Genomic DNA, 13479 nt, shown 5'->3' on the forward strand with positions numbered 1-13479 from the left:
CGGTGGCTGGGGATCACCCCACAGCTCCCGGATGCTGCCTGGCAACGGGGCCTTCGGATCTCCGAGCTGCCACAAATGGTGGTGGAACTCTGCTGCTCCCGGCTGCCGTGGGGGGAAGGCCCCGCTGCTCCCAGCCTCCGTAGGCAGCGGGGGGCCCAGAAGCACCAAGTCACGGGTGGCAGGAGACTCTGGAGCTCCGAGCCCCTGCGGGCGGGGGTGGGGAGCTCGGAGCCAGGGGGCCCCGCAGCTGCCCAGACACCAGGGAAGGTGTGCGGACCCTGCCTAGGGGCATGCAAGATGTAAATCCAGCCCTGCACATGAGGAAACCAAACAACACCCATTTGGCCCACAACTGCATTTTGAAATCAAAATATTTTAGTTTTCAGCTGAATATTTCAATGAAAATTCAAAATTTTCCACATAAAGCAAACAGTGCAAAAAAATGTGTTTAATCAAATACCCAATTTTCTGTCAAAAAGCAGTTTTGATGGAAAGTTTTCAAACCCTGATCCTCTTTCCAGAAGCAGACTAGCTGAAGTTGTACCTGAGTTCCAAAGATTATTACAGGTGGCCCAGGGAAGCACAGCAGTAAAGGAGCTGAACAGGTAGAAGATAGCCCAAGATAGGATGATGATGTAGTAGATATTCAGATAGGATTCGATGACTTGTGAGGCGTATCCAATTCCTAAGAGGGAAAGTGACAGGGGTTAGGAAATGGCCCCCCAGGCAAGCCCCAAATATATCAGACTTTAGCTTCAAATAGTGCCATAAGCCACATCCCACTGGAGCTGCGGGCAGGGCAGATTAATGAGCAATTTGGTTCACCAAAGAATCCTGTAAGACTTAGGTTGAGGGTGGGAGATCCAGATGTGGTTCATCATGGTGGAGAAATCAGAAATAAAAAGGGTTTTCACTGCTAACTACATCCCTCGCCCAAACAATGGGGCCAGAGCAAAAGCATAGGGTCAGGAATCTCCATCCTTATTGGTTTTTAAAGCCCAGCTTGACAAAGCCCTGGCTGGGATGATTTAGTTGTGGTTGGTCCTGTTTAGAGCAGGGGGTTGAACTAGATGACCTCCTGAGGTCTCTTCCAACCCTAATCTTCTATGATTCTAGGAGGTAGCTTCTAATCCTGGCTCTGCCAATATCAGCACATGCCACTCTGAGCAAATCACTTAATCATTCTGTGTCTCAGTTTCCCCCTCTGTAAAATGGAGATCATAAAACTTCAGGATAGTTGTGAGGTTAATTCTCTGTGGTTTTAAAGTAGAGCTGTCCAGAAAACAAGAATTCCATTTCACAAAAAATTCCAGGTTTTATCATTTGTTTTTGTTCTGCTTCAGCACAAGAACTAGACTTTTTGAAATTTTTCACACAAAAACCCATGAGACCCAGAAATTCCATCGTGGACCCGAGAAACCCATTCATTGACTCACCTTCAAAGAGAGGGCAGATCTTCCTCCAGGCGGTGACCCCTCCCTGGCTGGTGTACTGTCCTAGCGCTGTCTCCAGGAAGAACACTGGGATCCCACAGGTGAAGAGGAAGATGAGGTAGGGGATAAAGAAAGCACCTGCAGAGAGAGAGAGAGAGAGAGAGAGAGAGAGAGAGTGGGTAGCAAATGGAGGAATCTTTACTACTCGACATTATCATAATCATCCATTACCAGGTACACTAACAAGCGAGATGTACCATCAAGGCTCAGGTAAACACCCTTGAATGTAAATGTCTATCTGAACTAAATGGACCCGGTGGGCCTGCAAAACTGTGCAGATGTTGCAAGAGAACAGCCTCTTGGCTTTCTTCTTCTTGTCCTGGAAATACCACAAGCACCCCCGTCCTCATGCTATTTCAGCACTGCCGTGTCTGGTCCTGGCCAGAACCTGGAAGAGCAGAATGGCAAGAAGACAAAAAAAGCCACAGAAAATAAACGTTGACTACACTTTTCAGTCCTTAAAACCGGTTTGAGCAAAGGTTTGGGAAGGTAAGAGGAAATCTTATTGTATCCAAACTGGGTCCTCCTTACCCAGCAGTCACAGGAGAGGTCTCTGCAGTTGCTTCTAATCTGCTGCCAGGATCTTGGTTTAGTCTCCAGCCTTTCCTTCTCCCATCTCCTAATTTGCCTTTCCAAAGAGAGCAGCTGGACTCCACACTTCAGAACCCACCCACCCCAGTGTAACGGCAGACATAAGGCAGGCAAATGCCATTCTCCTCCTGGTTGAAACAACAGCCCTCAGGGCCTCATCAGACACAAGGAACAAATGATAAGTGAATATATTCCCATCCTTTGCCCCAGTCCTCTGATAAAAACACAGATGTTTGGAAGAAAGATTTGGGCTCCTTCTCTCGAAAGCAAATCTGGTTGTTCTTAGATCTGTTTCTCTCTTGCCAGAATCAGTCATGCAGACCCACATTCCTTCCCATGAAGGATAATTAACAATTGGGTCTAAATAAAGAACATTTCTCCTTGTTCTTATGCCAATAATGTTAAAATAAAGAGCAACATCAAAATGTTCCCTAAACACGGAAGTATTATAGTTGCAGGGGACATAGGGCCAGCAGACCCTTCACATCTAGATGGGATCAGTCCAAGTTCATGAAGTAGGAAACATAGATCCTGTACGTATTCAGATAAAGGCAGCTGGTCCTTTCACAGCCACATAAAAGACCTTCAGTCAGAGTTCTTCTGAGACAACAGTATTATCCAGTATTGATTAGATGAATCCTTAGGGAGATCCCATACCCTGTTTTCTGATTCTGATCGTCCTAGTGGCTGATCAATGTAATCAATAATCATTTACAAGAGTGCCACCTTACATTTATAAAGCTTCTTTCTGTTCTGAAGTTCCCAAAGTTCTAGCCAGAATACCAGGGTTAACATCTATTTTTGCAAAAAATGACATGAACGCTTTCATGACTGTACAAGTGATCAGCCGACCCCCCAACACAGTTCTGAGCCATTGGGTCTCAACGGGAAGGGTGCTTTGTACTAGAACATGAAAACCACTTTCTGCAGCATCTTGAATTTTCTGTGGTAGTCTCCCAGCCACGTTTTGCCCAGACCTAGCTGTGGTCAGTTTGAGAGATCTAACAAGATCACAGCCTGATATGTTACAGCTACATTAAAAATAATCATTGAGGCAAATAATTTAGTAATTTTTAATGCAACAGAAAGTATGCAAGTAGTCTTTTCAGTTACATTGGTCAGAATAGAGACTGCAAGGATTATCAATCCTTATACTCCTGCTTCACCTGGCAGAAGAGACCCAAATTCAAGGTCACTGTGATCTGGCCTTTACTGAATGGGAAGTCAAAGGGGGAGTGGTATATATGACTGTGAACATTATCTCAGGACCTGACCATGGAATGGGAGCACAAGGTGTGTTCTCAATACCTTACAGGACTATATTATTTTAGTTTTCCTCAATAAACCAAAGTCCAACCATTTTTATAAAAAAATTGGTGATGTTTGATTATCTTCCCCTTCCTCCCACCTCTCTTTCATTTTACGGTCACTAGAAAATCTCATTTTTAATCATGTAAAAGATCTTACTGCAGTTTTACTGGACTAAGGAATTAAGCAAGTCACACAAGAAGCAGCACTGAAGGGGGATGGAATCTTTCTGTGGGAATGTTTCCCCTGGCCAGGGGTTGGCTACTTATAGATCTATTACTAGGGAAGAGGTAGAAGTGTCCTTTCCTTTCTCATCCTCCCAGGCACACCCTCCTGAAGCTCCTCAAATTCATCTTTACCCCTGGGACAAGTGCCTTGCTCTTTGGCTTTGAAAATCCAGTGACTTTACACAGCTTTAGACTTCACTGGGGACAACACACCTCTGTTTGGATAAGTGTCCTGTCAGGGATTACCAGAAATACCAAAGTACTGTGAGAAAGGCTACAGTCATGGGCCAGTCAGGCCTGAAGGGTGGGTTTAGTGGGGACTGGAGCATCACCTGGGTCACAGAACATACAAGATAGGGGGGCAGTTGCCCAAGTGCCCTTGAGGAGGAGCCCAGGCCCTGAAGGAGATAACATCAACAAAGTATTTTCCCCTGCCAGAAAATCAGCTGTGATCAGAGAGCTCTTGGGAATAGCTGGGAAGAGGGGGGAAATGCACGGGGGCTGGAGAGGAAGGGTCCCAGGTACTGTTGGGTCAGGGAACTGACAGGGTGGGTGCCCTGGCGGTGGGAGCCCCCAAAGGTTCTGACAATTCAGCTGTATTTTAGATAAGCATCTCACCTGTTGGCTGCCTCTACAAATGGCAAACCTAGAGGTTCATCCATTATTAAAACGGGGAGCCTACTGAAAGGTGGATTTCTCCTCTCCATCTGGCAGAGCTTCTCTGAGCATCCAGTTCTGGAGTGAGATTTGTCTCCCACAGCTCAGCTTACCTCACTGTGTGATTGCTTCACTGGAGATACGGGGGGTGGGCGTGCTCTCTATGTATGGGTGTGTATATATGAACGGATGAAAGTGCCTGCTCTGGTGCTCATATTCCTGGGCCAACATCTCACACAGACTGGCCTGTTATGCACTTACCACCTCCATTTTTGTAACAGAGATAAGGGAATCTCCAGACATTGCCCAGGCCGATGATCTCCCCAGCCATGGAGAGCATAAACTCCATTTTATTATTCCACTGGCCTCTTGGCTCCATTTCCAGCTTCTCCTTTTCGAGCAGCACCATGCCCACATTGGGCTCAGCCTCCACAGCTGCTTTACTCTCCATGGCCCAACAGAGCAGGGGAAACTGGGAGGGAAAACAGAACACAGACTGTAAGAAGCTGTTACAGGACACACAGGTGAAATGAGCCTGGAAGGGACTCAGCCACCCAACTGGACACATTCGTATTGTTGTGACAGAAGCCTCAGCTCAGGGCAATTTCCAGCGTAGTCCAGGGAAACTCCATCTGAGAACTAGCTGCACCATGGAAGGGCTGTTTCTTAAAAGATGGAAGCAAACTGATTCGTCAGCTGAAACAGAATCTTGGCCCCACCTTCATCTCCACCTCCCTTTGACTAGACCCACCTCATCCCCATCCTCTTATTCCCAATAGCATCCCTGTCACTGATGACAAAACCTTTTTAAAATGTCCGGATATAATTTTATGACCAATAATTCCAAGAAAGGGAAAAAGCAATCAAAGTAAATGCTGTGGGGAGATACATTGATCAAAACATCTATGGGGATCAGGAAGAATTCCCTCAGAGTGCGCAATATTGTACAATTGACCAGGTGAATTACAGGGTGGTTACCTTCCTCTAAAGTAACATATCTGATACTGGTCACTCTCAGAGGCAGGATAGTGAATTTGATGGATCAAGTGTCTAAACAAATATGGAAAATCCTATTGTCCTATTTCCAGACATTGCCAGGAGTCCTGAATTACTATTTTTGGACCCACTAGCCAATACAGCTTATTACATTATAGCATGTCATGGGAGCAGAATGTACACACACTCCTTTGCCCTAAGTTTCTGTCAATAACAAGAGAAAGAAAAAATGGTTACCTACCTTTCATAACTGTTGTTCTTCAAGATGTATTGCTCATGTTCATCCCATTCTAGGTGTGCATGCGCCCATGTGCGCGGACGTCAGAGATTTTTGCCTTAGCGGTATGTGTAAAGCCAGGGAGGGGATTTGGGGAAGGAGTCCAATGGGGGATGGAATGGGGGCAGGGCAGGGGTGGAGTCAGGGTGGGGCCGGGGGCAGCCGAGCACCCACTGGCGCCAGGAAAAGTGGCGCCTATGCGTCTAGGGTGACTCCGATGTGAGCGTCCTGATCTTGGACACCTTACAGGCCAAAGTTATAGCAACCAAAAAAGAGACCTTCCAGGAGAGAAGCAGGAAGCCAAGGGTTCAAAGGTGGGGGCACATGAGCCTGGAAAGCACAAGATTCAGGTCCCAAGGGGGGGACTGGGTCTTGTACATGCGGGTAAAGGCGCTACAACCCCTTCAGGAAGCTCCCCGTCATGGGATGGGTGAAGACTGACCCGCCTCGAAGCAGAGGGTGGAAAGCCAAAATGGCCACCAAGTGTACCTTGATCGAAGATAGTGACAGACTCTGGTGCTTAAGGTGCAGTAAATAGTCCAGGATGTCCTGCAGCGGGGCCTCATCTGCACGAATGTGTTGGTCTGTGGCCCAACACGTGAACCGCTTCCACTTTCCCACATATGTAGCCCTGGTGGATGGTTTTCTGCTGCCCAGCAAGACCTGCTGGACACCAGCGGAACACCCCCATTCATCCACACTTAGCCATGCAGCAGCCAAGCCATCAAGTGCAGCAACTCCAGGTTCAGGTGCAGCAGGTTACCGTAGTTCTGTGACAGCAGATCCGGTCGAAGATGTCTGACAGGCAGCCCTTGTTCCTGCCCTGCAGAGAACAGAACATGTGGCACTTCCTATTCTGTCTTGACGCGAACAGGTCCACCTGGGGAGTCTCCCACCTGCAGAAGATCAGGCTCACCACCTCTAGATGAAGCAACCATTCGTGGCGAGACGAAAAGGTCTTGCTGAGGCGATATGCCAGGTTGTTCTTGGCTCCAGGCAGGTGGGTGGCTACCAGATGAAAGGCATGTCGCACACAAGTCCCAGAGGCTGAGAGCTTCCTGACAAAGGGCTGAAGACCTGGCTCCGCCCTGCCAGTTGATGTAGTACATTACAGCTGAATTGTCCATCAGGACTTGCATCACCCTGCTTTTCAGGTGGGCAAGAATGCCTGGCAGGCCAGGCAAACCAGTTTGAGCTCCCTGATGTTGATATGAAGGACCAGATGGCTGTGAAGCCAGTGGCCCTGGGTGCTGAGCTCACCCAGATGGGCTCCCCAGCCCAGGTCTGACGCATCTGAAACCAAGGTAAACGATGGAGATGGGGACACAAAGGGAGCCCTCTGCAGCACCAACTCCCGATCCAGCCTCCAGTCCAAGGACGAAAGGACATGGCTCGGCACCGTGACCACTCAGTCCAGGGCGTGTATGCTGGGAATATAGACTGAGGCCAGCCATGCCTGCAGAGGTCGTAGATGAAGATAGGCATGGTGGACCACGCATGTGCACACGGCCATGTGGCCCATCAGTTTCAGGCACATGTGGGCTGTGGTAAGCAGATGGCTCTTTATATGGGCAATCAAGTCCGACATGGCCTGGAAGCATACTTCTGGAAGGAAGGCCCTGCCTCGCGTGGAGTCGAGAACTGTTCCGATAAACAATATGTGTTGGACTGGCATTAATGTTGTTGGGGTCCACTAGGCATAGCTACCAGGTAACTCGGGAGAGTGGAAGGCCAAAAGTGCCGATGAAGCTTTTTTGCTCTGGGTCTGTGAACCACAGTGACTCCATCTTGGGAACTCTCACTACTTCTGTGCTAACTGCTTACATGCTCTGAAGCAGGCTGAAGCAGAAATGTAATGTCAGCTTTTTAGCAGATGGCTGCAGTTTCACTCACACTAGCAGAAATAATAGAGATAAGGAACGAGGGAAAGGAGGGATAGTTAGCTTGCAGGCATCTAATCCAAGGTCGCAAAGACTGGGAAAGTTTTCTCACAAGCTTATGTAGAGTTTATTGTAACAGTTGTCTGGAAGGGAGGGGTAAGGAGGAACAGCCAGACAAAGAAATGTATGCAAACAGTTTAGAGTATAAAAGGTAAAAGTTGTTTGTATTTGGTGCACTGGATTTGAGACATGCTGGTCTCCTAGTGCCATTTCAGAGCTCTGAAATAAACTTGGCTTGCTTTCTCCCCTCGATGTCTTTATTGGTGCCAAGCACACCGGGCAACGAACCCCTGTTTGCCATCTTGAGGCCCAGTTCTGGGCAGGCAACAGTTTTGGCGCCCAAAGTGGGGCTCGAGGCTGAAATTTAGCCTTGCCCGGATCCCTCCTGGTGGCCGACGGATTACGGCGACGACCGACGCCCAGAGCTCACCGGTGACTTCATCGGGGGCCTCAGCGGAGACGTGATTTGATTGACCCCGGAGGGCACAACGGTGCAACGCACACAGACAGTGGAGAAGCAGCTGCGGGCAACGGTGGGGAACCGGTCCCGTGGATAGGGCTATGGTGCAGAACCGGACCCTTGGATAAGGTAGGAACAGTCCAGTGGGGACTTTATCTGTCTTGACCTCGGGACGCCCAGTGTCAGCGTGTTGTGACCTGGGGACGCCCAGAGTCTCCCTATGGGGCAGGAACAGAGTACAGCCGGCAGGGTACAGTGTACACCCTTAGAATGCATTCTGGGGAACTGGAAAGTGTTTGGATCTGACCAGTTGATTAAAAGTAAATTGAAAAGGTTCTGTACAGTTGATTGGCCTCAGTACCAGCTAGAGTGCCAAGAAAGGTGGCCACCGGAAGAATCACTTAACTACAACACGATCCTTCAGTTGCTTCTGTTTTGCCAGAGAACAGGTAAATGGAATGAACATCTCTATGCATATACGTTTATGGTGTTAAGAAATAGGACTGATATTTTGCTCAAGTGCCATTTGACTCTGACAGGCTAAACCCCAGAACCCTCCCACTGTTGTAATGCCAGAATCGGTGTCCCCTTCGGCTCCTCCACCCCCACAGGTTTCAGAGAGTACCCCCCCCCCCCCCGTGGGATTGTATCCGTTGATTACTGAGAGTGTGGTAGCCTGTCCAGGAACACAGGAACGGCCAGCCCAGATAGTGTCTGTATATTCGCATGTACCTTTCAATCCAGTCCATCTAGCTGCTTTTAAGGCAGAGGCAGGAGAATTCTCAACGAATCCAAGCAAGTTCATTTCTATTTTTGAAGGGTGTCTAGCTAGCCATAAGCCTGACTGGGATGACTGTAATATACTTATGAGAACCCTGTTGTCTGAAGTGGAGCGGAATCAGGTCATAGCCAAAGCCAGGGAGGAGGCACAGAAAAGGTATGATGAGGATAGAGAAGGCAAGCCTTTGCCGGATGTCGCTGTCCCCCTAGTGGACCCCCGGTGGAATCCGAATGAGGAGGGGGATTTGAGGCTGCTTAACTCCTATAAGGAACTGCTTATGCATGGTCTCCGACACTCAGCTGTCAGGCATAACAATTGGGCTAAGTCTTATGAACTAATCCAGGACTCGAAAGAAAGTCCAGGGGCTTTCTTGCAGCGTATTCGGGATACCATCAGGCAAACTAGTGCAAACCCAGATGATCAGGCAACTGAGGCAATTATAAAGGGTATCTTCACCAGCCGTGTGGCCCCTGATATTAAAAGGAAACTGCAGAAAAAGAAGGATTTAATGGGAATGTCTATGGCTCAGATTTTGGAGATTGCAAACAGGGCTTATAGCCTTAGAGAGGGAGAGAAGGAAAAAAGGCAAGTGAAAATGATGGTAGCGGCGGTGCAGGCCGGCGGCAAAGAAAGGCCACAGAAAGGTGGAAGGGGCCAGGGAATGAGAGGCCATGGATGTGGGTGCCCTGGTCCCCAGGAAAGGCGCCTGGGTCGCAACCAGTGTGCCATATGCCGAAAGGAGGGTCACTGGAAAAATAAATGCCCTGAAAGGGAAGGTACCCCTATGATGGCAGCAGAGGATCAAGATTAGGGGTGTCAGGGGAGACAGACCATCCTACCCCCGGAACCCCGAGTAAATATGCGGGGCGAGATGCGGACATAGACTTTTTAATAGACTCTGGAGCAGCAGGGACCGCTGTAAACAAACCCCTACAGTTGCCAGTGGCAGGCTCCCTCACTGTGGTGGGTGCCACAGGGAAAGGAACCAAGTGCCCAGTATATGCCCCAGCGGAATGTGCCTTGGGAAACAGAACTGTATCACACAAGCTGGTTTACCTCCCTGATTGTCCAACACCACTACTAGGAGGGGACCTGCTTTGTCGCTTAGGTGCCACCCTGCATTTCACTCAAGATGATATAACTCTCACCTTACCCCCTGAGAATGCTTGGATAATGACCCTTGCAGTCGAACCCTCAGCTATGCAAGCCCCAGAGTGGAGTGAGTGGGAAAAGCAGGTTTTTCCTCTAGTCTGGGCATCAGGGGTCCCAGGGAAAGCAAACCGTCAAACCCCCGTGCATATTCAGCTCCTCACAGAAAAAAGCCCAGTGCGGATCAAACAGTATCCAATTAAAAGGGAAGCCAGAGAGGGACTGCAAGAGACTATAGATCAGTTCCTGGAGTGCGGTGTACTACGAGAATGCCAGTCAGCTTGGAACACCCCCATTCTGCCCATACAGAAGCCCAATGGCACGTATCGGCTGGTACAGGACCTCAGGGCGGTTAATGAGCGGGTTAAGACTCTGTACCCCCTGGTTCCAAATCCGTATACACTGTTGGCCTCTATAGGGGGGCAATATACCCATTTCTCAGTCCTAGATTTAAAAGATGCTTTCTTCACGATTCCAGTTGACATCCAGTCTCAGGAGATTTTCTCCTTCGAATGGGAAGACAAACGAAGGGTTAAAAAGCAGCTTTGCTGGACAGTATTGGCTCAAGGATTTAAAAATTCCCCCACTCTGTTCGGCCAGGCTTTGGCCAGAGACTTGGAGGAGTGGGATAATTCAGACAGAACCCTCCTGCTGCAATATGTAGATGACTTGTTAATTGCTGCTGTGGGTCTAATCCCTTGTCTCAGAGCTACTGTGAGTCTCCTAAACTTTATTGGACTGCGAGGATACAGGGTATCTCAATATCTTTCAGAGGTTCAATATCTGGGATTTCACATCAGGCAGGGAGAGAGACAGCTTTCAAACGAAAGAAAGGAGGCTATCTGCTAAGTTCCCATCCCCAGCAACCGTAAACGGCTTAGGGCATTCCTGGGCATGGCAGGTTTTTGCAGAATATGGATTCCAGAGTTTGGACTGTGGGCTAAACCTCTGTATGAATGTGTTAAGGGAGCAGATCATGACCCCTTTCACTGGTCCCCAGAAGCGGACAGGGCATTTCAGTTTTTAGGTGCCTAGAAGCGTCCTGTGGCATACTTTTCTAAACAACTGGATCAAGTTTCAAAGAGATGGCCAGCCTGTTTGAGGGCGGTCGCAGCTACTGCTCTAGTGCTTGGGGAAGCTGAAAAACTGACACTGGGAGGAACTGTGCAAGTGTATGTTCCCCATATGGTCCAAGCCTTGCTGGACACTAAGGGTGGTCTTTGGCTCACACAGGCTCGGGTTGCTTGGTACCAAGAGAAACTGTTAGAGAATCCTGAAGTCACCCTGCAGATCTGTCCCTCCCTTAATCCAGCTACACTGCTACCAGAGACAGAAAAGCAGGAACATGACTGTCTAGAAATCATAGATGTTCAGTATTCTAGCCATCCAGATTTAAAAGATCAGCCACTCCCAAATGCTGACTTGGAATGGTATACGGATGGAAGTAGTACTGTTGTGGATGGGCAAAGGAGGGCAGGTTATGCTGTTGTGTCTCTTTATGATACCATAGAAGCTGAAAGTTTACCTGCTGGGACATCTGCCCAACTTGCTGAACTAGTGGCCCTGACTTGTGCACTCGAGCTGGCAAGAGACAAACGGGTTAATATCTTTACTGACTCAAAGTATGCTTTTGGGGTATTGCATGCTCACGCTGGTTTGTGGAAGCAAAGGGGAATGCTAACAGCCCAAGGCTCTCCGGTCAAGTATGGGTCCTCAGCAGTAGCAGTGGTGCATTGCAAAGCCCATCAAAGGGAAGATCAAGATGTAACCAAGGGCAATGCCAGAGCAGACAGGGAAGCTAAGTGAGCTGCTACCCTGAAATCACCAACTGAGGAGAATGCCCAAATGCATGTCCTTATCCCATCAGTGGGTGAGTTTGCAGCCCCTCAGTACTCCCAAGAGGACAGAAACCTGGCTGACAGTCTTGGTCTCCAGGAAAAGGAGGGATGGCTTTATTCCACAGAGGGAAAAATCCTCCTGCCCAAGGGCTTGATTCGACCAGTGTTGCAGAAACTGCATCAAACCACACACGCAGGCAGAGAGGCTCTTACCCAGCTTATGAATAAATATTTTCTAACCTCTGGACTTAAACCCCTAGCATCACAGGTACAAGCTGAATGTTTAATCTGCCAAAAGAATAATCCTCGACCAGGAGTAACAGTGCCACCAGCCACCCTGGAACCTACCCCAGGCCCAGGATTAGTGTGGCAAATAGACTTTACTGAGTTTCCCAGAACCCAAGGGTACAGGTACCTTCTCGTCTTAGTGGATCGATTCAGCGGATGGCCTGAAGCCTTCCCATGTCGCAACAACACTGCCAAGACAGTTGCTCTTAAGTTTGTCAAGGAAATCATTCCTCGCTTCAGCCTTCCTCAGTGGATGGAATCTGACAATGGAACACACTTCACATCTCAAATTGTTCAAAAGATATCAAGTGCTCTGCAAATCCCCTGGAAACTCCACACACCCTGGTGACCACAAGCCAGTGGAGTAGTGGAACGCACAAATCAGACACTCAAGCGACACCTCTCAAAGGTCTGTCAGGAGGCCTCTCTTAAATGGCCTGATGCTTTGCCCCTTGTGTTACTCCGCATTCGTGCTCTCCCCCAGGGTAGGTTAGGGCTTAGTCCCTTCAAGATTATGTTTGGAAGAGCATGGCCTATGAATGGTACCCCAGTTCTGGCAGGGGAGTGGGAAGTGGGGTGTGGTTTCTTGTTTCAGTACATGTGCTCTCTGTCTGCTGTTCTTTCTTCTCTTCACAGGTACACCAAAGATTCACAACCTCTTCTGCTGGATACTCCGGTCCACTCCCTGCAGCCTGGTAATTCCGTTCTCGTGCGGACCTGGAAGGACGAGCCTCTCCAAGAGAAGTGGAAGGGACCCCATATCGTCCTGCTTGTTTCCCACACAGCGGCAAAGGTCGAAGGACACAAGAACTGGATTCATCACTCTCGACTGAAAGCAGTGCCCACTCCTAAACAGTGGACTGTCCAGCTTGTGGAGAAAGCTTCCAGCGACGATTTGGGACTTAAGCTGTTATTCAAAAGACAGTAAGGGTCACTGGGAATGCTTTGTGATCCCTCTGAACAGCCACAGCATACTCCCCGCGAGAACCCTGAGCATTGGTTTTATTTTCTCACAGTAGGCCGACCTCACCTATGGTCCTGGTCCTTTTAGTTTTTGATTTGTTTCTTATCTTCTGGGCATTTGGGTTGTTGTAATTGTCTGTGCCCTAATTGGAGAAGAGTGTTGTACCTATGTCCCAGAGTTTTCACAGGACATTAACAAGCACATCTTGTCAGCTGAACGGGCCTTTAACCAGTGGAAGGCCCAGGAAAGAGAACCCACTATTTTGGATTCCCTTTGGGGTTGGATACCTGGTTTAGGGGAACTAGGAGGTATAGGGGATAGGGGGAAGCATTGTTCGCATCTTGCTCACAGGTGTGGTGATATGTTTTGTTCTTTTTCTTTTGCTCATTTGTTGTAAAGTGCTCATATGTAAGATTTGTACCTCCCATACCCCAGAAGTTCCCTTATACACTCTCATTGATAATCCTGATTGTATGGAGCTTAATCGCATTTTGTCTTTAGAGTATGAGA

At 48.6% G+C, this 13479-nt stretch overlaps 2 protein-coding genes and 1 long non-coding RNA gene across 3 annotated transcripts in view; 2 read left to right on the top strand and 1 right to left on the bottom strand.

Annotated features, from left to right (window-relative positions):
* The window catches only part of LOC117867134 (sodium- and chloride-dependent betaine transporter-like), a 25772-nt gene extending 21022 nt beyond the window's left edge, over positions 1 to 4750 (bottom strand). Inside the window, 3 exon segments of the mRNA XM_034751908.1 lie at positions 545 to 685; positions 1437 to 1571; positions 4538 to 4750. Of these exon segments, the coding sequence (XP_034607799.1) occupies positions 545 to 685; positions 1437 to 1571; positions 4538 to 4727 (466 nt within the window). The 5' untranslated portion in view covers positions 4728 to 4750.
* A 3051-nt stretch (positions 4751 to 7801) lies between these two features.
* LOC117867222 lies at positions 7802 to 13216 on the top strand. The gene is made up of 2 exons (XR_004643329.1): positions 7802 to 8078; positions 12642 to 13216. It is a non-coding gene; the product is annotated as an uncharacterized LOC117867222 (long non-coding RNA).
* Positions 8437 to 11241, top strand: LOC117867221. Its single transcript, XM_034752067.1, has 2 exons — positions 8437 to 9036; positions 9963 to 11241. Exons 1-2 carry the CDS (start codon positions 8519 to 8521, stop codon positions 10726 to 10728), a joined length of 1284 nt encoding a protein of 427 aa, XP_034607958.1. The 5' UTR covers positions 8437 to 8518; the 3' UTR covers positions 10729 to 11241.
* Positions 13217 to 13479: the final 263 nt, after the last annotated feature.

Source organism: Trachemys scripta, chromosome 17 (assembly GCF_013100865.1).
Source record: "Trachemys scripta elegans isolate TJP31775 chromosome 17, CAS_Tse_1.0, whole genome shotgun sequence".
Classification (NCBI taxonomy): domain Eukaryota; kingdom Metazoa; phylum Chordata; order Testudines; family Emydidae; genus Trachemys; species Trachemys scripta.

Coding starts and splice junctions, on each gene's coding strand:
- LOC117867221 (XM_034752067.1), top strand. CDS start 8,519: ATGCCAGAATCGGTGTCCCCTTCGGCTCCTCCACCCCCACAGGTTTCA. Junction 9,037..9,962: donor CTCCGACACTCAGCTGTCAG/GCATAACAATTG, acceptor TGAGTGGGAAAA/GCAGGTTTTTCCTCTAGTCT.